This window comes from Ambystoma mexicanum, chromosome 3p (assembly GCF_040938575.1).
Source record: "Ambystoma mexicanum isolate Mex_15411 chromosome 3p, UKY_AmexF1_1, whole genome shotgun sequence".
NCBI classification, from domain to species: Eukaryota; Metazoa; Chordata; class Amphibia; order Caudata; family Ambystomatidae; genus Ambystoma; species Ambystoma mexicanum.
In genome coordinates, this window is record NC_090925.1 from 782,338,119 (window position 1) to 782,362,546 (window position 24,428).

Below are 24,428 nucleotides of genomic sequence, written 5' to 3' on the forward strand. Positions count from 1 at the left end.
ACCTATAACATGCTTCTCTATCAGGAAGTCAATGATTGCATCATCAATATCAGAGAGACCAAGGGAAGAGTTCATCCAAGGAAAGTAGCCATTACCTAATCTAAAGTTACAAATGTGTAATTGACCTTCTGACCTTTCTTATAATCCAAGACCCACTCTTGACATTCAATTGTTTTAATCAGCTGGACCTTTAGCCATTTCTGGGAAAGTGTGTTTACCCCACAAGACTTACTAGAACCAAAGGTGCAGTGTTCAAGTCCACAGCAAACACTCTGCAGTTCACAGACATACTTATCATTAACAGCATACTACATGCTGACGCATTTATGGAGCGCAAGCAAAAAACAAGCTTACAAAAAACAAAAATGTATATTATTTGTATTTTGATTTACTTTTCACAGACAACTTTGATTTTGAAATCAAATATTCTCGTGTATTTTGCTCTGGTTTCCAAAAAATTATAAATATTTTGGGGGTGAATATACAAAAGAGAAGACCAGCAATTGAGGACAAAATGGCAAAAATCTCAACAGCGACCAGATACTTTCCCTTTGTGCTGAGATAGGCTGGAATGAAAGAGAGCCAGACGCTGACGAACACCAGCATGCTGAAGGTGATGAACTTGGTCTCGTTGAAGCTGTCGGGTAACTTCCTGGCGAGGAAGGAGACCAGGAAGCTAATGCTGGCCAAGAACCCCATGAATGCCAACATGCTGTAGAACCAGACGATGGAGCCCTCATTGCATTCCACAATTATTTCCCGCATGGCAGAGCTTGTGATGTGCTCCGGGAACGGAGGAGTTGTTGATACCCAAATGACACCAATAAGTACTTGAATTAGCGTGCAAGCCAGCACGACAGTGTAGGCTATCTTTGGACCTAAGAACCTCTTGAGATTTGAATCTGGCTTTGTGGCACTAAAGGCGATCACAACTGTGATGGTTTTCACAAGCACACAAGAAACACACAGAGAGAAGATAACTCCAAAGATGATTTGCCGCAACATGCAGGTGACCTTTAAGGGACGACCAATGAAGATAATGGCACAGAGAAAGCAGAGCGTGAGCGAGACCAGCAGGAGGTAACTGATGGCACGGTTATTAGCTCTGACCACTGGAGTGTCCCGGTACCAAAGAAAGACCCCGAGAACACAGAGAGCATTTAGGGACAAGAAAATAGATAGTAAGGCTAAAATTAAACCAAGAGGCTCCCAGTAGGACAGGAAGACCATAGATTTTGGGATGCATCTGTCACGCAGATCACTGGACCAATGATCATCGAGGCACTTCACGCAGTCTGTGGAATCTAGAAGAGACAAAAAACGCACAGGCATTTAATAGGGAATACGTTAATGAAAGAAATGCCCTAAAATATCAGTATAGTTTGAAATAAATGAAAAACAAGACATTCAATACAGCCGTTTCTTCAAGAAGATGTGGTGTGTCACCAAATGTTGTTTTTCTTATTTTGACATTCATCACTAAATATATGCATAACAAAGAAATAAGTAAGGCGTTTCTTTTACATCCATGTCTCAACAAAAGATATTAGCTTCTGTGCACCTCAACTCATGTAACCTTATTATAATAATTTCTTGAAAGAAGGCAATACAAGTTGCAATCAATGTGAGTTTGATACTATTCCAATCTGAGTATCTGCCATGAATTTCCACTGACACCTTAACTGAAGCTAAATCCATATAACTCTTGTGTAGTATCCATTTCCATAGTACTATCAGTTTTAATAAGGATACATGAAAGTAAATGATAAACGATATAAATTAATGGATAGTCATAAATATTCAAATAAATACTTCATTAATACAGACCCCCAATCCTAACGTATCAAGTGGGCAAGAGGGAGCAAGCTTAGTCTAATGTCTAGTCTGGGTTCTCGTACCAAATATTCACTGAATATTTAAGGTTGCCTATAGTAATGGCATCTATTTGAAATGTATTAATAATTTGAACAATACATACATAGTTCTTCGAAATGAAGAGTTATCTTGTAAATCGCGAGTTTGTATTATCATCGAACAGCCACACATTCAGTGCTGAATGTTCTTAAATGTCAACCGATGTTTGTTAAGTATATTTTTAAATGATTCTCTTATTCAGGCAAGACATACTTTTTTATCGTTATAGTGTTTTATAGTTTACCAGAATCTTCTTACATTAATTTGGGTTCTTATATCGCTCTGTATGCCAGGGCTCCAGCCTTTAAAGTCTAAGCGCAAGACCGGTCAAACCAATTTGGCCCAGCGTAGTCTTGTTTCCAAGAATAGTGTGTTACCCTTTAGCTATCCTCACAGCGTCTTACACTGTTTTATCTCAATATTTCAGCATATTTAAAACCAGGAAAAAAAAAGAATTAAATTGTAGTATCCAGCGTCTGGCATGGACAGTGCTAATGATATGCAGTAGGGAATGTCATGGGCCAAAGGCTCTAGAATGGAAGGCAGGGAGGCTGGAGAGAGGGAGAAAGCCCACTGTATTGAAGGACGCTGTGCCTCTGATGGGCGCATAGATGTAACTTCTGAAGAATAAAATAAGATGTTAGAAAGCATTCCGTCCCCTCATCACTTCAGAAATCATGTCACAAACGCATAGTAATCATCTCAAATACATCCAACACTTAAATAAGTAGGTCAATCAACAAGTAGGAAATCACTTTACTGAGGAGCATTTGAGTAATACAAGGGGGCATTGACTGAATGATTTAAACAGCACAGCTTCCCTAAGAGGTCGTTATAGTGAATTGTCTAGTGCTACTGAAAGACAGGCACTCCATTGTGTGTCCTAAATCAGATTAGGAAAATCAGTGACCAGTGTTATACACACAACAAGTAACATAGAGGCTTTGTGTAGGGCATGGACCTTTATCCAATATACATGTTCTTTTTTTTACAACTTTATTTAACTTTGCACACAGATTAAGCAGTTACATTTGCGACATTCAATTTTGGTGAACATAATACATGTATTGGCAGATTCTACATTACATTTACGTCAACGGGGCAGATGAATCTGCCAGATATTGCTTATACCGTGCCCATATATTCCTAGGTTTAGAGGGGGCCATTACTGAGTCAATATACAATTCTTCGGTATCGTTAGCCCACAAAATGACACTGTTCCAGTCCTCCACAGTTGGCGGCCGAGCGTTTTTCCACCTCATCAATATGACCCTTTTTGCCAACAGCAGACTTAAATTGAGCAGTTTTCGCCAGGTTGGGTTCGCTTCCCAATCGCACCTAATATACACAACTGCGGTGTCCATTCGACCGGTTGGTCCCCCATCTTATCTAGAGCTCCACAGACCCCGGCCCAGTATTGACTCAGTTCTACACTGTCCCACAGCATATGGTATATGTTTGCATTTTCAGAGTTACATCTTGGGCAATTGCCAGAGAGAGCAGGGTATAGACGCTTGAGTTTCACTGGCGTGTAGTGGGTTCTATGGATAATTTTATAGTGGATCAATTGGAATCTAGAGTTGCATGATATCAGCTTAGTCAGTGCACAGATCTGGGACCAGTCCTGTTCTTCTATCAGCTGGTTCAAATCCCGCTCCCAACCGGCCTTTGCAGTGTGGGGTGGTTTCGGGCGTGTTTGCATTATAGTTTTGTAGAGAGTGGAGGCCGTGACCTTCTGAGTCGCCCCAGTGAATATGTAACCAAGACCCATGTTGCAATATACATGTTCTTGCATTGAATGAGAAGCTGTTAGAATGTATTGGGCCTCATTACGACCCAGGCGGTAAGTTACCGCCTGGGCCGTGACTTTACCACCATGACGTAAACTATGTTTACGCCATGGTGGTTGGCGGACTTACCGCCCCATTCCGACCTTGGCGGGGCGGTAAGTCCCCAATCCCCATTTACCCTTCCCCATTCCCATTTTTGCCCCATAGGGCATAATGGGAGTGGGGAAGGCGTTAATTACGCCACCGTAAATTACGGTGGCGTAATTAACTCCATGGTCCCTTAGCGCCATGGATTTTAACACCTGCTAAAAGCAGGTGTTAAGTCCGCCATGGCGCTAAGGGACCTCGTACTCAGGCGGTAAGGGTCGGCGCTGTTTACGCCGCCGTAAAACCCTTACCGCCTGAGTCGTAATGAGGCCGATTGACTCTTAAAAGGACCAAGATTCAAAAAAATCACAACATTTCGTAGACAATGTATGCAATAGCTACATGAATTCAATTAAATATACCTGAGAAAGTTAGTTATCTAAAAAAAAACAAAGCCTTTCAGGTTTGTATAAAATGCTCAGTGTATGAATACAAATAAATACAAACCAAAGTTTTAATTAAGTGTTACAGGTTGCCCAAGGGGCAATACAGGTGGTTATGTCCCAGGGTGGCCGACTTAGGATCCTAAACCTACGCATGGGTGCATACACAGGGCTATGGGCACACAATTGCCTGTATAACTAGCAGGGCCAGCCTATATTGCTATTAGCATCCATCCATGTTGCTAGGTTCTTGGCTCTGACCCTAATTCCGTAGAAAGAGGGCAGAAAACAAAAAACATATTTTGAAAACCTGATGCTCTCTTTCTACTGATTAGGCCAGGGTGGTTGTTTCCGGGTTCTTTCTGAGGACTGGAAATTACAAAGTCAGGCACCACGAGGAGGTGGGTATATCTTGGCAGTAATCAGGAACCGTGGCCAAGCTGGCAGTTATTCCCAGAAAGCTCCTTAATGGCTGTCAATATTCCATTGTTCCAATCTGTGTGCTAATTTAAATGAAACAGTTAGTAAATATACTCCAAAACAAGGTTTAATTTTGCCACATAATCTGGTATCCAAGATAAGAGCCACTTGCCTGTAGATGCCTTGGCCTCTTGTAGGCACATTGACATCCCTTGAGGCTGGTCTGTTGGGTAATACATGTCTTTTTTCTTTTACGATGGATCTGTCAGGTGCCATGCTAATCCTTGGGGTCTTGGAAACAGCTTTCAAATGAACTCTGCTTCAGTACACTGCAAGGGTTCAGAGATACTGCAAACTCGATACTGCAGTGTAGTTAGACTGAACATGGTGCCCCTTTCCCTTAGCTGATAGCATGTGTCTCTTCATCTTCCTGTAGCTACGGAAAGGAAATTCAATGAATCCTCACTCCACCTATTATCTTTCCTGCTCTTCATCTCATCAGTCTCCCACCGAAGAACCCTCTTCAGGGTTTTCAGCAACATTCTGAAACTGAGGTTATGGAGTTGATTCAAAATCAGGCGAGGGGTGGGGGATGAGATTCATTTTTGTCCTGTTGCTGGAGAAAGGTTTACAGCCCACTGATGACACTCTTGGAGAAATGACCAGAGATTTTGGCACCTGCCCTGAATGCTTAACACATGCTTGGTAAACACTGATAAACACTGTTTGTTGGACACGGTGGATCCATAATGACAGCAATGCAATATAGTGGTGTCCACAGTCTGCGGAACACTCATGTCCCCCTGCATACCAGATATTGTATAACAAAAAGCAATTTGAATTATTAATTCCAAATATTATCAAAATAAGTAAAATCACACATTACTATCACACAAAGAATAAAGAATTCAAATGTTTTCCACAAAATATACGAAGTGGAAATGACTGCAGTGATTACCCATCTACTTAACAGGTTGGAGATCATCTAGAATACAGTTCTTAGGAATTGAAGACACCCACTTGGATTACCCGATCCTGATTTACACCAGGTGAATGAACAAGGGATGGACTATGATAGATTTACTTTGTGATCAGATTAGCATCTATGAATATGTGAATATCCTAAACTAAAAGAGTCTATTCTCTATTTTTTTTATCTTGGACTATAGATGACCGCGAAGGTTTCTGAATGAAATACTGTGTGAATTTTTGCTCCTGAAGAAGTGATTGAGTTCCCAAAATGGCTAGAGCAGATATCTTTTACTATTTTGTGGAAAACCTTTGAATTCTTTATTGTTTATATTGTACAAATACTACATACTGAAATGCAAATATGTTGTACATCCTTGATGTTCCAATTACCCCAAAAAACTTTTTTTTGCCAAACAATGTGTGATTGAATATTTTGATAATGTTTGGAATTAATCATTAAAATAGTTTTTTGTACAATATCTGGTGTGCAGGGGATGCGAGTGCTCCATAGACTGTGGACACAGGTTGTTTACTATTATCAATATACAACACAGTGCCAGGGTTGTCGTTCTCCCCGCACCCTCCTTCCAATACATTTATTTCAGATAGATATTGTCATCTCTGACAACTTTCGTATTTAAACATAAAAAAACGGCATATTAGTACAGCACTTGTTTACATTACAAATTGAAGGATCTTAAAAAACACAGCAATAGCAATGGACATATCTCTTAAATGCCTAGAATTGTCTAAAAAATGTTGATATTGCCAGGATAACGAAGTGTCATTAGCCCATAGTAAATAAATAAATGCCATCCTATATTGGAGGATATTTCGGTTTCTAAATATGGGAAACAGAAAACATAGTCTGAGGTGTGCACATTTTGGACAAAAGAACAATACAAGAAACAAATTCTCCGGCATTTCAGGGTAAAAGAGACAGAATATTGTTGAGGTTTCCTCCTCTCCGTTATACCAAAATTGATGTCTAGTAATTAACACAAAGGGCCTCATTACGAGGCTGACTGTAAGGGGTTAACGGAACTGGTATGGATGCCGGTGCTGTTAACCCCTTACCGCCGCATTACAAGGTCCCTTAGCGGGTCCCACTAAGGCCATCCATAGCTGGAGCCGCTAAGGGACCAGGGAGCTAATAACGGGCCCGTTATTAACGGGCCCGTTATTAGCTCCCTCCCCATTCCCATTGAGCCCTATGGGGGCTCGAATGGGGATGGGTATCTTGAATGGGGATTTACCGGGTCCTCCAAGGTTGGAATGACCTGGTAAGTCACAATTCAGGGAACCCGGATACGACTTTGGAGGCAGCCATGGAGCTAATAGCTCCATGTCTACCTCCAAAATCCTAATGACCCCCAAAGTCTTTATAAGGGACAAAGGCCCTTCAAAAAAATGCTGTGATTGAGGTAGAGTTGAGGGCCACTCCAGTTTGAGATTGGTGATGAGCAATTTAGCGGGTTACCTAGCTCAGTTACCTCACAGATATTTTTGCAAATGTTTTCGATGGCACTTTGTATTTGTGAAATAGATTACTTCTGCCTCTGGGATCTTTAGACAGTGTTTGGTGAAAGCTAAACCTTGTGTGACGTCGTTTGTGTAAATTGAAGCCTGGGAATTTTCAGGTCACAGTCAGATTTAAGCAAGTTACACATGATCAGATCATTGAGCTTTGCTTATTTATTGACTGCAGTTTTGAAGGCAACATGAAGCAAGACACAGACAACAGAGTCAAAGTTCAAACAGAAATGATTTCTTAACTAAAATGTCAGGATGGTAAAAGGCCTAATTTGCTCAATACTAAGGTGGGATTTCCCTACCTGAACAAAACTAATGAAAGTCTAGGTCAAAGAGTTCAATGTAAAAGTCTGCCTGTGTCCAAAACCCATCTTTGCCCTCACAACTAAAGCTAAACAATTTTTAGGAATGTCAATAATAAAATAAATGGTGATTTACTCAAAGTTCTGAGCTTCTTCCAGCTCTTAGCTTCCTTTTCAGCTCCCGTTCCCCAAGTTCAAGAAAGTTCCACAAAAGTCAGAAGATTACCTTTCTCAAGTTCAACGCAATACAGTTCCAAACAATCCTCTGGGTTCCCTTCCCAAGTTTAAGGCAACACAGTTCAAAAGAAAAAGGTCTTGAGGCTCTGTCCTCAAAACATCATCTGCAGTTCAACAAGTCTCAGGGTTCCCTTCCCCAAGACTTCAATGAAGCAACTTGTACTTGTTTACGGTTTTCAAAGTTCAGCACAACTCCAGGTCAACTTGACCGTCCTTCTGGATTGCATCAACAGTTCACTTATAGTTCTCCTTCTTATGATGTTTCACAATGTCTCTGGTTTTCACAATTTAGGACTCCATGGTCTAGGCACAGTTGTCGGACCACACGGTCCACCCATCACAGGTCACGCAGCCAGGAACCCTAGACTCTTCAACCCACACAGGTTCTTCTGCATTTGCCCTGTGTCCCAATTCACAATCACTTAGCTTCTTTTCGTCAGCCTCTTGGCTTAATGTGCACCTTCACACTCTCGTGACTTTTCCTGGTTGGCCTCTTGGCTTTGCCACAACGGGGGTCATTACGATTATGCCGGTCTGGTAACTATAGTACCTGTAAGCTTGCCGGTCTGACCTGGCAGGCGTACCGGCACCGGCGAGCAGAGCATGTCGGATGCACCGGCACTATTCACGAATGTTGCCGGTGCATCCGGCTTCCCCATTCCCATTGAGCCCAAACGGGAAGAATATTTTCCGGCGCCCAGGAATGGGCAATTACCAGGTCCGCCGGGGTTGTAATACCCCGGTAATTGGCCATTCCTGGGCCCCGGAAAGATGCAAGTTTGGCAACAGCCTGCTGGTTTTACTGGCAAGGCTACCGCCAAACTTGTAATGAGGCCCAATGTGTTGCATGCCTTATGCCAATCTTTGGCCTTGCCACACTGTGTCTCATTACGAGTATGGCGGTAACCCGACGGTGCTACAGGCGGACTGCAGCTGGACTCGTAACACTGTTTCTGCCGCTGGAGATCCCGGTGCCACTGGGACATTACAAGTCCCAGTGGCCCGGGATATCAGGCGGTGGAAAGTGTAAGTCCATATTCCCATGGTGTCCCATTGCAGATGCCCCATGCTCTACGGTGACTCTTCACTCTGACTTCACTCACTGCGACTCATTCTCACTAACACCAACTACTGTATTGCTGTGCTGCATATCCTGTGCCATTCCTCTTAGTCTGTGACTGTTTTTATCTGTGCCTCCATCCTGCATTGAAACTGCCCGTTTGTGTGAAAATCACTTTTAGCTGTGCCTTCACCCCACTTGTTTATTTTGCACACCTGATACCCATTTGGTCTACTATACAAAGTTGATCAGTTTCAGAACTGTGCTTTGCAGCATACTCACCCCCACCTCACCTCTCTCTCTCTGCCTCGCTCTTCCTGCCTCGCTCTAAGATAGCACTCTCCATCTCCCCTATCTACTCCAACTGCTACATTATCACCCATCCTCCCTCTCTCACTAAATCTGGATGGAAAAAGCATAAAAAGACATCCTTGCTGCTAATTCTGGTCTCCCAATTGCAGACACCTATGTCCGTGCATCCTCAAGAGAAATCTTCACTGACATCCTCTTTTCCGTCCCATCTCCCGACCTATGGACCTCTCACCTCACTGCCACTCTCCCACTGTACTCTTCAACATCCATTAATGGCAGCACCATGTGGGAAGTCCTCCTTGCTGGCTTCTTCTCATCTCGCTGCTGTTTCAATGTTTACATCAGAGGCACAGTCCTGGTTCAAGACCCTCAGGCCAACCTCCTCCTATTTGACTGGCTCCTGCCTTCTCACATCAGTTTCCTTCCTTCGCCTGCCTCTTACCCTTCTACTCCCTGTACTCCAGCACTTCAGATGGATGCCCCACGTCCCAACACTCTGCCTCTAAACATTTTCAAAGGCAGCAAACTTCTCCATCTGGCCACCCTCAGCTCACCCTCATCAAACACTTTGCTGACATCTGACATCTGCCTTCTCCTTGAAGTCATTCACCTGGACACACCCACACTCATGGAAACTTGGTTCAATGCCAGCTCAGTTACTTCCCTTGACTCACTCCTCCCGGATGCCTTTAAGATCACCTCTAAACCTTGACCCCACTGTGCTGGTGGTGGAGTTGCCTTAATCTTTCCAGAGTGGATTCCTTCTTCCATCCTACCCACTCAGCACTATTCGTCCTTTGAGAGCTGACCATTGCTACCATCTACTGGCCCCCTGGCACTTCTTCTCTATTCCTATCTGAGTGAGCGGACTTCTGTTCCTCCCTACTCTCTACCACCTCCAACCTGCTACTACTGACTTCAACATCCACCTAGACTCCCCTTGCACAACAACCTCACTCTTCACTGACCTCTGCTTCTCCCTATCCCTCTCCATTCTTCCCTCTAGCCCTACCCAGTCTGCTGGACACACACTAGATGTCATCATCCACTCCAACCCCACTCTTCTCCCCTGGTCACACCCCTCTCCTAGTCTGACCACTCTCTCCTCACATCCCACTTGGGTCCCTTTGGCCCTGTAACAACTCCTCATAAAGCTCTGCCAACCTCGTTCATGAACATCCACCTGATGAAACGAGGGTCAGCTGCTGCCTTCTCTTCCAGATTCATTCCCCCCTACCCACCCAACTCAAACGCTACCGCTGATTCTGCCCTCAGCAACCTCTATTTTTCCATCACCAACACCCTTGACATCCTTGCCCCAGTCATGAGGATCCACCTGAAACCTGCCTCCAAGCGTAACACCTGGTACGACTCCAATCTCGCAGACCTAAAATGTAAGTGCAGGGCTGCTGAACAGAAATGGTATACTTCAGGCTCATGCTCTGACAAACTGGCCTGCCGCCTGCACCAGAGACACTACAGACTCTCCATCCGTGTCAGAAAAAGAGCCCACATTCAGGCAGTAGTCTCCAATGCCTCCAAGAATCCAGCTGAACTCTTCAAAATCTGCAGGGAACTTGCCAACCCATCCGCAGTATCTTCTGCCCCTACACCCTCCAGGCCCTCAGAAATGCACTCGCCTCTCACTTCACTTCCAAAACCTAGGACATACTGAACAGCCCTTTCACGCACTAAACTGAGATTCTGCCTATTGGGACACTTGCACCGTACTTCTTCCCTGCTCGCTGGTCTTCCTCCATGGAACCCCCCTCCACCTCATCTGAAGCCAGGAATCTCAAAGTCATCTTCGACTCCTCCCTTTCCTTCATCCATCATATTCAGGACATTGTCAAGAAGTCCCATTTTCTGCTCTTCCTTCACAACAGAACTCTACCCTTCCTCACCTTCCTCCAGAGACTCAATGTTACCCGTGCTCTCATTCTCTCCAGGCTAGACTACTGCAATAGCCTCCTCTTTAATCTTCCTTCATCCACCCTGAACCCCTCCAGCTTACCCAGAATAGGGCAGCAAGACTTATCCTCAAGCCCAGGGACCACATCTCTCCTGCCCTTCAAAGCCTTCACTGTCTCACGGTCTCAGCATGGATTCAATTCAAATCCCTCTGTATCATCCACAAGGCTATCTGGGGACGGGGACCCCTCTATCTTCAACACTTCCTGACCAAATAGTCCCCTTCTAGACTCCTCCATTCCTCTGGCACCAATTCCCTGCATGTTAAGCGGTTTGCTAAACAGAGAGCTGGTGGGCAATCACTTTCCTCTGCTGGCTGCCTCCTGTGGAATAGACTCCCTCTCCCTCTGTGTCTTGAGAATGATCTCCTCAAGTTCCGAAAAAGCTTCAGGACCTTTCTCTTTACCTCTCCCTTCTCCTCCTCTCTTCCCTGCTAATTTTACACTCGCATGACTGATGTGCAGGGCCCGTATGTGTCCTCGAGCCCCTGACTACCCATATCTCTCATCCCAGCCACTGTCTTTATACAGGACTTACTTACTCCCGCCCTACCCACGGGTGGTTGCACTTACATTCTTCCCCTCATAGCACTTATCCTTAGAACTTCTCCACAAGCACCATAGCACCTATCCCTCTACCCGTTCCCCTGAGCACTTCTCCATGAGCGCCATAGCAGCTATCCCTCAATCCCTCAACTCCCTATTCCCCTCTGCACTTGCACGTTCTGAACGCTCACATGGCATAGTAGGTTTGTCTCCCCTCCCTTTTTACTCTCATTACTGTTTGTATGTATTATCAATTGAACCTTCCCCTGTGCCAACTCTGTTTGCCCTGTGGGCGCTTTGAAACTGTTTTGCTAATTGTATAAGTGCCTAACAAGTAACCAATACATAAATAAATAAATGAATGAATGAATAAATGAATGAATGAATAAATAAATAAATAAATAAACAGGTCTCAAGGAATAAAATGTTGCTTGAGATGAGCTTTTTCATTTTTTCTTCCCGAAAAAATTTCTGGTCCTTCATTTCCCTCAGAGATTTGTACTTACAGCATCCTCAACAATACAGGATTTACTCGTGCTGTTATCCACTTTCACAAAAGAATTCAGCAAGATTTAGGTAGGAGATGAATGGAGATGAATGGGTGCTACCAGCCATAGGCCCTACCTCAAAAGACATGATAGAATGCCAGCACTTTAGACTCAGGATTATGTAATCAATTATAGTGCCACCAGGTGGGCTGCTGTATGTGGCTTTGTCTAGTATGTCTGGCAGAACTCTGATGAAGTGCTCAAAGGCCATTTCCCCAAAGGACTTTATGCATGCACAGGCCTAGCTTATGCATACTTATATCACTCAATATAGGAGCAAGGACTCAATATGCTTTGTCCTGGAAGTCATCCAACAATTCTTCTTAGCGGCCCATACCTAACTTTAGGGCAATATTGCCACCTATTATTTGTGTCGGACTAGTCATTGGAGAGGGGATCATGATAGACTCGACAGTGTAAATACAATTTGCAACAGAGCTTTATTTTTATGAATTGCTTGGAGCCCCATAACAGTTAATTAGCCATAATGATGAAAAATCAGCATACTTAATTTGCTTCTATATTTGCAGAGCTTAAATATTTAGATGAACTTCAACTTGGTGACAAATATACAGCTATAGCATACAACACGACCGTCCAGGATTTCTACCATGCCTACTCCGTTTGGCCAGGCTAACTATTGCAAAAATAATTCTCCTCGTCATCAAGATCATTGGAGGACTTTATTTTCTCGATAAGTAGGTGACTCACGATCAGTATGGTTGCGTTCCGGTGCTTGCACAGTGGCAACTGATAGAGGGCCAGCTTCTGGTCATAGATTGAGTATAGCTGGCATCTAAGTTTAGATTGTGACAAAACATAAACTGCAATCATTTGCATAATACACAAAATACCATACGTCCATGCATGCCTAACGTACAATACCCATGATTTAAAATACAAACATTATGCGCATGCAGACTGTAATAACGTTGCACCTATATTTCTACTCCCATGACTGGAATGACACTGCAACACTACAAATGCGGATGCATGTATAATGTTAAAGGAATTTGTACTGTGCACTGTCACCGCCCGGAGTGGTCCCCGTGTGCTCTGGCGGATCTGAAAAGAGTGGGAGTGGGCGGGGTTAGTAGGGAGTAGTGGGAATAGGAAAGTGAGAGTTTTGATGTCCTGTTGGCAGCTTCCGTTCGGTTTGCATTATTCGCTGAGCTTAAGTGTGGTTTTTGAGTCGGTGCAACTTCCCTGTGTGCTGGGGTGGCGAGTTATGTGTTGTTTGTCTGTTGTTGCAATGTGATGAAGTACGTGCGGATTGCTGTTCATAGAAGTGGTTGTGTGAGTTTTTGTATGAGAAATGTATGCAGCAAGTTGAGGTTTTAGAGTTGTGTTAGCAGATTTTTTGTTACCTTTTTAATCTTTGAATTTCTGCTATCGACATCTATGATTATCATGTCTGTTTGGTATTGTATTTTGTCCGCCTAGTTGACAGGCACATTTAGGAGTGGTCGTTTTCCTCTGTGTTACTCTGGTGGTGTGTGTATCTGGCTGATGCAGCCGTGTTCCCCGCCCTGGGTTAGTGATGTTTGAGTTAGAGGGTTCTGGTCACTCTCTGCCCGTCCTGTGTGGGGTTCTTACCTACCTAGGTTTCGTCGGTGGACTACTTGTATGGGACATGGGTGGTTGGGGCATCCTCCCCCCGCTCTCCGGTTAGGAAAGAATAAGTTAGGGGTCATGGGTTACTCCTTGGGATTCTTGTCTCCCACTGGGTCTAAGTTTCCTAGTCATTGCCTTCTGGTGGTTCCGGAGCAAAGATGCAACTTTTGAGTAGTTTTCTGAATTCCACATGATCCCTTGTGTTGCATATGTTTTTTGGTAGGCCATTCCAGTTTATTGCTACCATGTGAGAGAAAGATGATCCTCTGAATTTTCTATTATTGTACGGTTTTGGTTCTAAGAAAATGCTGTTGCTTGATCTGAGTGGTCTTGTAGGATGGTAGACAGCTATTTTCTCATTTAGGAACTGTGCTCTTTGGCCTTGGATTGCTCTGTGCGTTATGCACATCATTTTGAACTTTATTTGCTGTTTTATTGGTAGCCAGTGTAGCATTTTCAGTGCTTGTGTAATGTGTTCTCTTTGCAGTAGTTTGTGCAGGAGTCTGGCCACCACGTTTTGGAAGCACTGAAGTTTCTTTAATAGTCGTTCTGGTATTCCTAGGTATAGGCTGTTGGCGTAGTCTACTCTGGACATGAGTGCGTTGATGATGGTTAGTGTTTTGTGGATGAAAGAGCGGAATGGTAGGATCCTTTTTACCGTGTGTAGGAGGAAGAAACATTTCTTGAATACAGCATTTACTTGTGGCTCAAGTGTTAGTTTGTTGTGCATCAAGACTCCAAGGTTCTTTACTATCATTGATGGAGTCGCTGATGTTCCTGGTTCTATCAGCCATGGGATGTAGTGATTGTAGTGATTGTTTTCCCCATTTTTGGATATGATCATTATTTTCTATTTTGCCCGTGTTGAGTTTGAGGCTGTTAGTGTTCATCCATCCGTAGAGTTCTTGTAGGAAGCCTTCCAGTATTGTGTTTCCTTCCTTTGTATCTTGTATTTTGTAGATGATCTGTGTGTCATCAGCGTAGTTGTAGCATGTCAGACCGTGTTTTTAATGAGCAACAAGATGCAGTAGTCCCACCAAGGACGGCAGACCCCAAACCTTCCTACAGCTTGCAGAAAGACACATGCATGGAGCCATGCTACTAAAGAAGTGTGCTTACATCAGATGTAGAGGTCCCGAAGGATAGAGTTGTGATGACATCCCTTCCTTCGGCATGGGTCCAACTCCGGCCCTGTAACACATACCAGCATATGTTCATGCAAGGGCTCACAATACACACAGTTCATCATCGTGGGACACACAGGTGCACGTATCCTCGCAATGTACCCACCTGTATCCTGAAATGGGACATCATGTTGTCCATGGTACACCCTTTCCAGACCCCCTCTGGGCTAGAAACTGGCTCAACAGGACCATGCTCAAGACATCCGGCAAAGGACTCATGACCCCTACACAAATTCTGACGAGCCGTTGAATGCATCACAACCCCTACTCTAACCAGTAGTGCTAGGCCACAATGAACAGCGTGTCCTTTGCTGTCGCAGAAGAGCCTTTCGACCCAAAAGCTACAAGATTCCTGCAAACAAGGGCCCATTCACCTTATCGGCATAGCAGGCAAGTACAAGGTCAGTGTGCTCCCCCAGGCTGTAAGCAGGCCATGGATGATGTACATAGGACTGCATGGCACCTGACTACTTCATGCCCAATCATGCCCAATCATCCACCCTCCTGGAATACCATTTGCATGACCTATCGACTTGGGAATCCACCGTCGGTACACATATTGTCTTGCCCATACATGGGCGCCACAGAAGAAAATGCAGAACTGATGTTGATACACATCCATGGGCACGACAACCCTATGCCTGTGCATGGCAATCCCAATGGCCGAATGGGCAGATGGCCACCGGCACAGGACTACTCACCTGATACACGTGGATTCCCATGTGCATCATGAGACAGTCGCATAGATGAGCCACGCAAAGGTGCACACATCGGGGAATGAACATACATACCACCCATGTGAATGACTCACAACCCCATGTCAAAAGGCACACCTACCATGACCATGTGCAGGCACAGGACCGACAATGTCCCACACAGCATGACCTACATGGCCACATGGCACACACACACACTCCATGAATTGAACACGAGTCATGGATGGCACAAGGAATAATCATGTAATGATATGTGCAGCGGATTAGAATCGGGGAAAGGTGCAATTGTACATGGCAGTGGAGGAATTATTGAATAGGGGAATCAACTTTGACAGTGAAGGTGTACTACACAGAGGGAGTATGTGGTGACGTGGTCAACTGAAACGTGAAGGTAAGCAAACAGTATATGAGGCACACTGTGCAGGGTAAATGACATGCGATGGACACAATAGGGCAAATGGAATACAATTACAGGTCTCGCTCTGAGCCCTCATGTTCATTGTCCCTCATGACTACCACCTCCACTTCCTCCTCCTTCACCTTACCATGCAGGGGCCACTGGCTTTGTGAGATGGAGAAGAATGAGAATGAGGGACTCGCTGTGTGTCCCTGCTGGCCAACCATTAGCATAGGAGTCGTCAGGGTGGCTGAGTGTGCAGGGGACCTTTCAGACATAGGGGCTGTCTGTTTCTGTAAGAGATTATGTTGGATGACACAGGCAGCATCTTTGATCACCCTTGATTCCCCCCTGATGACAATTCGGCCCACAGCCCTGTAACCTCCTCCCTCGATGCCCTCTGTTCCTGGGAATATACATCACCTGCTTCCCTTGCCTCCCTTCCCACCTCTTGCAAGTCCACCCTGATGACCTACAGGGTCCACAGGAACTGTCTGTTGCATTCAACAGTGCCACCTCCAGGTGTGTAGACCTGAGCCATGGTGACATGTGGCTTGTCCTCTGGAGGTGCAGTGACTGTGGTCGCTAGGGTGGGGATAGCGCCCTCCATGGGTGGATGAACTGCAGTCAGCACTGTTGGTCCAGGTTGCACAATGGGCAGTGTGGGCCCCTTGCCAGCAGGTGGTCACATGCACTTTCATGTGACTTGGGGGTAGTGTTTTTTGTGGAGAGTGAGATGCGTGTGCCAGTGGTGGTGTCATGTACTGTGTTGTCTGGCGACTAGTGTGGATGTTGTCTATGTGTGATCTGTGGAAATCAGCATCCAGGCCCATTTGGGGCATTAGCGCTATGGCATGTACTCCGTGCCATAAGGCGATGTGATGAAATTATAATGAACATGGGTCGTGGCGCGTGTGCGTACATGTAGTGTTGCCTTTGTGCCGGTTTGCATGGATTGTTCTGGTGCAGGGTCTATGTCAGGGTTTGGATATGGGTGCATGCACAGGGGGTGTCCTTTCATGTGAGCACGATGCGTTTTTGCCTAGTGTGCACCTAGCTTGCTGATTGCAGGGGACACGTGTTCTTGGTTATCTGGCATTGAAAGTTCACGCATCACCGGCATACTTTCCACCGGATTTGACTCTTTCTTGTCCATGTGGTATTGGCGCTTCAGTGAGTGTGTCTGGTGATTTGTGGGCGTGTCTGAGGGTGTGTGTCTGGATTTGGTGGTTGTGTCCCTCCACTGAGCCAGGGGTGTTAGTGGGAGTGTCTAATCATTTGTGGGCATTCTACCAAACTTATAAATCTTTCTAGGAAATTCTTTACCTCCAACAACTGTCTCACCCTAGCAAGAGCCATCATAGGAAGCAAACTAGACTATTGCAATGCCATCATAACCGCGACCTCCACCAAAAACCTCAACAAACTCCAACTGCTCCAAAACAACGCCCTGAGAGCAGTCTGGGGTTTGAACCTCATCAACCACATCTCCCACATCAGACGGGAAGCACACTGGCTTCCCATCAAAGCCTGCGTCGATTTCAAACTCCTAACCATCAACCACTGCTGTTTACACAACACTGCCCCCATCTCACTAACCGTATCACCAAGAAACACAATGCGCGCAATCCCTGTTCATCCACCACATCAGCCTTGAACATACCCAGATTTGCCAGAAAGAGAGCTGGGTGCTCCAGCTTCACTGCCATCGCTCCCTCACTCTGGAACACCCTACCTCAGCATATCCAAGACGAACCTGCCTACGCTCTCTTCCGTAAGAAAGTGAAAACCTGACTGTCCAACAAATATCTGTAACTAATTTCAGACTGCCCCATCTACTCTGAACTTGACTCATGATCTTTGTTGCAAAGTAACTACCATACTGTTTATAACTCTCGACCTATGATACCATGTAACACCATAGTGTTTCCATCTAATCCGAACTATGTACTTTTAGCACCGCGATACCTCCGGGTCTGGGCGCTACCAACAAATAAAATAAATTAGTGGGTGTGTTCGTGTTTTGTTTGGCGTTTCAGGGGCGTTGTGAGTCAAAATGAGTGTGGTGTAAGTTTGGAGGTATTTACTAAGTGAACGCAGATCTTGGGAGATGTGTGTGGAGTGCTGCAAGTTAAACCATGATGTTGGTGGTGCAAGTGTGGTGCGTGGTGCAGGTATGTTTGTGGATGTACTCAGTGATGGCAGGGATGTTCGGTGGAATTGGGTGAGTGCACGGAAATTACATATGCAGGTGGTATGTGCACATGTTCGTCATGTTAGACTTAGGTTTTCCTTGATGTGTTCACTTACTCTGGCATGTGTTCCTTTGACAGCAGTTAGATGCGGTAAATTTGGACGTATGTGTTGTTTCTTACTGAATCAGCCTCGACTTGCGTTAGTTTTTGTGCACAGTGTGAGATACCCTGCATTTTCAGTAAATGTGCCTTTTTGGAAGTAACTTACTCTGCACGTAGGCCTTGTTGGTTTTTGTCATGACTTATGCACTTTAAAGTCATCATTGGTAAATCGGGCCCTAATGTATTTCAGTATCCATTAATATGGTCGCCACAAAATTGCAGTTTTTACCAGAAATGGCTGCAAAAAGGCTGTGGTGTGACCTGGTAAAAGTTTTTTCGTTATACCGCACAAGGGGAGCAGGGCTGCGGGAGTGTCCCCTAGTCCCCTTGTGTGGTAAAACGGGTCCGGAGGTTGCGTGGGTGTCCCCCCACATCCATTACATGGATTGCGGGGACCACACCACAGCCTTTTTGCTGTGATTATTTTTAAAACAGCCATTTTTGCTGCAATTTTATTGCATGGAACCTGTATTTCTAAGTACAAACTTCTCTTCAAATAGACAGACAACCTACATTGCCTATTTCCAGTGCTAGCTCTGCTTCAATAATTAAAAGTGCTGTTACACGAAAGAAAACAAAAGATTAATCTCCTAAAACTAAACATACTACTATTCCAACAGTTTAAAGTACACTAATTCCCAAAAATAACAGCAATACAAACCATATTACTACTGCTAGTACTATTTGAAAAGTACAAACTGCCATTATTGAATCATGCCAAAAAGATGAATGACCTACTTATACTGATAACATTTTAACGGTTCAGTGTTTTTTTATTCAGCCAAAAAGCAAAGCGACATCGTAGCACTTCAACTACTTATATTTGAAGAACTAAAACTTCTCATTCGTGCAGTTTGCTGTTTTGCTGGAGTTTGACTGGACCACGCTGGGAATACGAGTCTGCGTTCACTGTCTGCACCTTTGGAGGCAGTCCACCTTAAAGACTACACCTGGCGCGTAACGCACGCGGTGTGCAAGTAGTGTGCTGTTTTGCTGTTCTCTGGTCCTGCGGGAGTGAGGGAGTGTGGACTTGCAGTCTTTTGGACGGATCCATAGCCCTTCTCCTGCTCGGCTGCGCTAATTCCTCTAAGTGCACTCTGCACTTTACACTTGTTCTTTGGGTGATGAAAAAAATCAGGGCTTTTTGAATCTCACGCTTTAAATTTCTTAACTGCTTTGACTGCGTTGCAACTTCTACCACTGCTAATGTTTTAAATATGTATAACTTGAGGAGTGGGACAGTTATTGCTTTGGGATTGTCTATCAATTTGCCCCTGACCTCAGATCAAGAGATCCTTCTGGCAGTAACCCTTCCACTGCCATTGTCACCAGTGGAGAGCTCATCGGGGGCAGAAATGCACTGGAGGAAGTGTATATTTCACTGCCCACATCAGAGCAAAGATTGAGTACAGTGGGGGATTTGTCATCGAAGCGGGGAAAGATTACTAACTTCTTCCCCACCTTTAGTAAATGTCAGCAACATGTTACAACACTTGTGCGAACGGATGCCGGTACTACCGGCATAGAATCTGCAGTCCATGGGTTGGCCATAGATAATGACTCAATAAATATGATAAACATGCCTCCGTATGTTCATGGAGAGGCATGTCGGGACTCTGACTCTACATTTTCATCTTTTAATTCAACTCCGTCACATGCGCCGCCTAGGTGCTTGACTGTGGCTTTTAAGCATTCTAATGGTTAAAATGATTTATCAATCCCAGAAGCACTGTCTGAAATTAACCAAGTTTTATGTGTTTTGGTTTTGCTATACGAGGGACTAAAAACCGAAACCAAGTGACATTCGGTACTTCTTGACTCACTTCTTTTCAAATTTGAAAATATCAAGCTACATACTACAGCTAACGTCTTCTTCTGTAGATATGGTCAGGCCCTTGCACCTGATGGTCATGAGAGTGAGGTGAAAATGATACACCACTGAGATCTAGTTACTGTTTCACAGGAACCCTCCATTGGTGAACCAAGAAGGGAAAATATACATTGGGAAAGTAATCATCCTACTACATTGGTTTTGTGTCCGGCTTCTAGATTACAGAGGGAAGTCACTAACACTACTAGAACTGAACCTATGGACACGCTTGTTTGTCACTTGCCTTGTATACTGCCAATACCTGTGGTTGTTGATTAAACTTTGGGGGAGCCGACGACTTCGAGGGATGTTGTTATGATATGATATGATATGGCATTTGTAACGCGCCTATACACAAGTGTTTCAAGGCGCGACGAGGCAGGGGGGGGGAACAAGGGGAGACAGACAACGATCCTAATAGGCCAGGTGTCATTTATTTATTATTTTTTTTTTTTATTTATTTGTTTGGTTAATACAATCAACCTTTCAAATTTTCCACATACAAGAGAAAACAAAGCAAATTGCATTTCATAATTATTTACCAGTAAACTTGTACAAAAACAACAATTTCAGTAAATGAATTTAACAGTCTGGGCTACTCAGTTGGTATTCTTTTTGATGTTCAGTAGGATTTGACTACAGCTTATTGTGAACATTAGGAAATACAGCATCCAGAAATTGTATGGTGGCTATCTTTATGACTAGCTTAGGTGATGAAAAGATGAATTGCCACAGATCTTTGTGTATATACCTATTTTGTTCTTCCAAATGATTTTTGAAGTATAGCTTACGAGTCGCTGCTAATTGAGGGCAGTACACTATACAATGTTCCAAAGTCTCTTTCTGGTCTAGAACTTTACAAAATCGGCAGTAATTTTCAGCCTTCGAGATTAAATTTCTACGAGACAAAACATCTCGAGTCGGCCACAAGTTTAAACGAAAGCGAAGCAGCTTGTGACGTATTTTGGAGCATGGAAATTTGACCAAATAATCAGCCATGACACTGTGACGCTTGTGACCAAATAAATTCCGTTTGAAATCTTTGTAAGTTACGCATTTATTTTGGGTAGTACACCAATCATGCTGTTGAATTTTTTTTTTTTGCGCTGCCTTCATTTGATAATAGAAGCTCCAGCGAGATTGATGCATCAGCTAATACATTTAGAGTTAACTTACACCATTGTTGGGAGAACAATCGATCTCTGCTTAATAGATGGACAGCCACCTGACCCAAGATATCTGGGCGATCAAGAGAGAGAAGACATTTTCGAAGAAATGCACAGTATTTCCAAGTAACATACGAAAAAATAGAAAGAGAGCCCAGTTCAAACCTAATCAACGGCAGCGGAGTACTTGCCGGAACATGTAGTACTTGCTTCCAGAAAGATGCTTCCAATCTATCCCACCAAATTTCTTTTTTGGGGGCCTGGGCCTCTGACCCGTAAGTTAAGATTGGAAGGACTTTCTGCACATAGAAAGTTACTACATGTTTTGTTGTGAATTTGCCAAATTTGCCCATTAACAATTTAGCCTGGGCAACTAAAGTCTGAAGTTTGCCCTTAATTTCCAAATCTTGACTGGGGTTTGCAGGAGTATCAATGATCAAAGTCCCCAAATATTTATATGTGGGAACCTTGACAAGGGCCAAATTATGCAATTTCCATGTGAAAGGTTTGACTTTTACTCCCGTGTGCCATTTGCAAACCATTATTTGTGTTTTATTCATGTTTATATTTAGGTGGTTTGCATCCACATACAATTCCAGACCATTTAAGAGATTTTGTAAACCACTTTGAGTTTTTGAGATGAGAATCAAATCGTCTGCATACAGAAGATATTGGATTTTGGTCAAACCCATACTCGGAGAGTCACTACTTATCTGCTTAAGAGCAGTGCCCAAATCAAAAATAAAAAAATTAAATATAGAGGCGGCCAAAATGCACCCCTGTTTCAATCCTCTGTGTGTTTTGAATTTAGCCGACAGATCGCCGCCCAAAGCAAGTCTGACCTGCATGGTAGTATTTGTGTGTAGGAGAACTATTAGTGATGTCAGCGAAGAGGGGCAATTGTATTTAATTAATTTTGAGAATAAAAGAGATCTGTCGACTGAGTCAAAAGCGACTTTAAAGTCAACAAAGGCTAAAAATAAAATCTGTTTCTGGACAGTATGCTCAGAAAGAAGTGTATTTAGAGTGAAGATATTAGGAATAGTGCCTACTTGTGCCACAAAGCCTGCTTGAAAAGGATCATTAAGTCCAGCCTGCATAGTCCATTTTTGAAACTCTCTTAAAATTATACGTGAGAAGATCTTACCGGGAGCGTCCAATAATGCTATGGGTCTGTAACATGTAGGGTCTTTCCTGTTCCCTTTCTTGAAAATGGGAATGATTATTGAGTGAGTCCAAGACGGGGGGAGCGTTTGCGTATTAATAATGGTAGAAAATATTTGAAATAGTATTTTGGACCAGATGTCCGGATGGTCTTTGAACATTCTGTTAGATAAACCATCAGGGCCGCATGCACCAGAGCGACTGGACTTCTTGATAAACAGGCGAATATCATCCAAATCAAAATTTAGATGAAACTTCGTCGTGAACTTATCGGATGATGGTGCAGAGCCCCCTTTTGGAATACTATATAAAATAGAGAAATAGGAAATCCAGTCCGCCTCAGTGACTTCGTTGGCCTGTATTATAGCCTGAGGCCCATTTGTGGCTTGTGGCTTGTGGCTTGATTGAGCAGGGACCAGGTATTAGCAATATTCAGGCTTTGAATAGTAGCCAATAACAGTTGACTGCCAGGTGTCATTCAGATTGCGCAGGTGCAAGGGTAGAGGGGACTGGGAAAAAGTGCAAGGGGAAGGGAGAGGGGGAAAGTGCTGTACATGGTTAGTAGAATGTTGTTACAAATATTTCCAATGTGGACCACCCAGTCACCTTAAGGAATTCGCGCACTGCCGTTATTGAGGTAGGGATGGCTGGATCTCTTTCCCAAGCAAAACAACAGGGAAATCTTCCTTGTAAACAACTTTGAAAGACAAAAAACATAGCAATGCAGAAGAATAGACAAGTGTTGAAAAACGTCCTTTGCACACTGTTAAAGAAACCAGAGGTAAAGCCAAATTGAAAACGAAAGATGTGCTTTTTGAAACAACGGATGTCTTGGAGGTAACTCCTACTGGAGTAAATATTCCTCTGACATCAAAGGAATATGGCGGGGCTCCAGTGTTGGATTCAGTGGCACCGGGGGGACTTGTGGCTGGTATATGTCTAATGTCCCTCAGTCTATTTACACCCCGACTCTAGATACAAATGGCTCCAGTTCTGGTTTGCCTTGGGTAGGCTCTAGATTTTGTTTAACAACAGAACAAGTGTTGTAGGATAAACCCGCTGAACTACCAGAGTCATCTGGGCATAAAACCTACCATTACTATGGTAAGGGGGAGTGGGGTTGCAGTATACAACCCCATAAGATTTAATAAACAACCAGGGCAGGGATATCTAATTGGATTTCCCAAACTCTTCCTGTAATTAATCAATTGCCGCCAACAACTGTAACTTCAATGTATCCCTCATTGCTAAATCAAGTAGGGGGACAAAGAGAACCACTAGTGGTTTTCAAACCTTTTTCCTTCACTTCAGTAGTGCCTGCAGCTAAATTGTCCACAACACAAAAGGAGGAACCCCTTGCTGAAGATAGGCCCTTCCCTATACAGAACAGTAGGTCTATAGTGTTCTTTGGGGTTTGAGGGGATTAAATAACTCGGTGTATCATCTGGTCCTATATTAGGAAATGTACTAATTGCTTAGAAAAGGCCAAGGGATGCCAACAACTCATTGGCAACACAGCAGGGTGGTCAATCCCATTACCTACAAGTATTCTTGGGAAGTGTTTTACCTGAAAACAGGAATGTCGTTCTCAACCGCTCTAATATCTTAATGTTATTATGCTCCATACCATCGCTCATCGCTATTGCATCTGCCGATATTGATCATGTCCATTTCCACTACCATTATAGAACAGATTGTGTTATTTTACATCTTGAATCTAAGATTGTGTTCGATTTATTGATGAAGGAACTGCATGTTATTAGATTACTTGGTTTTGAACTTTCACTGAATAAAAAGTCTAGTTTCAGTCAAGATTGTCAGCATGG

General features: G+C 43.9%; 1 protein-coding gene across 1 annotated transcript in view; it reads right to left on the reverse strand.

Moving 5' to 3' along the window:
• Nucleotides 1-372: 372 nt before the first annotated feature.
• LOC138579956 (vomeronasal type-2 receptor 26-like) overlaps nt 373-24,428 on the reverse strand; it is a 379,060-nt gene continuing 355,004 nt past the window's right edge. Inside the window, exon 4 of the mRNA XM_069650181.1 lies at nt 373-1,304. Within this exon, the coding sequence (XP_069506282.1) occupies nt 373-1,304 (932 nt within the window). The remainder of the gene's footprint in view (nt 1,305-24,428) is intronic.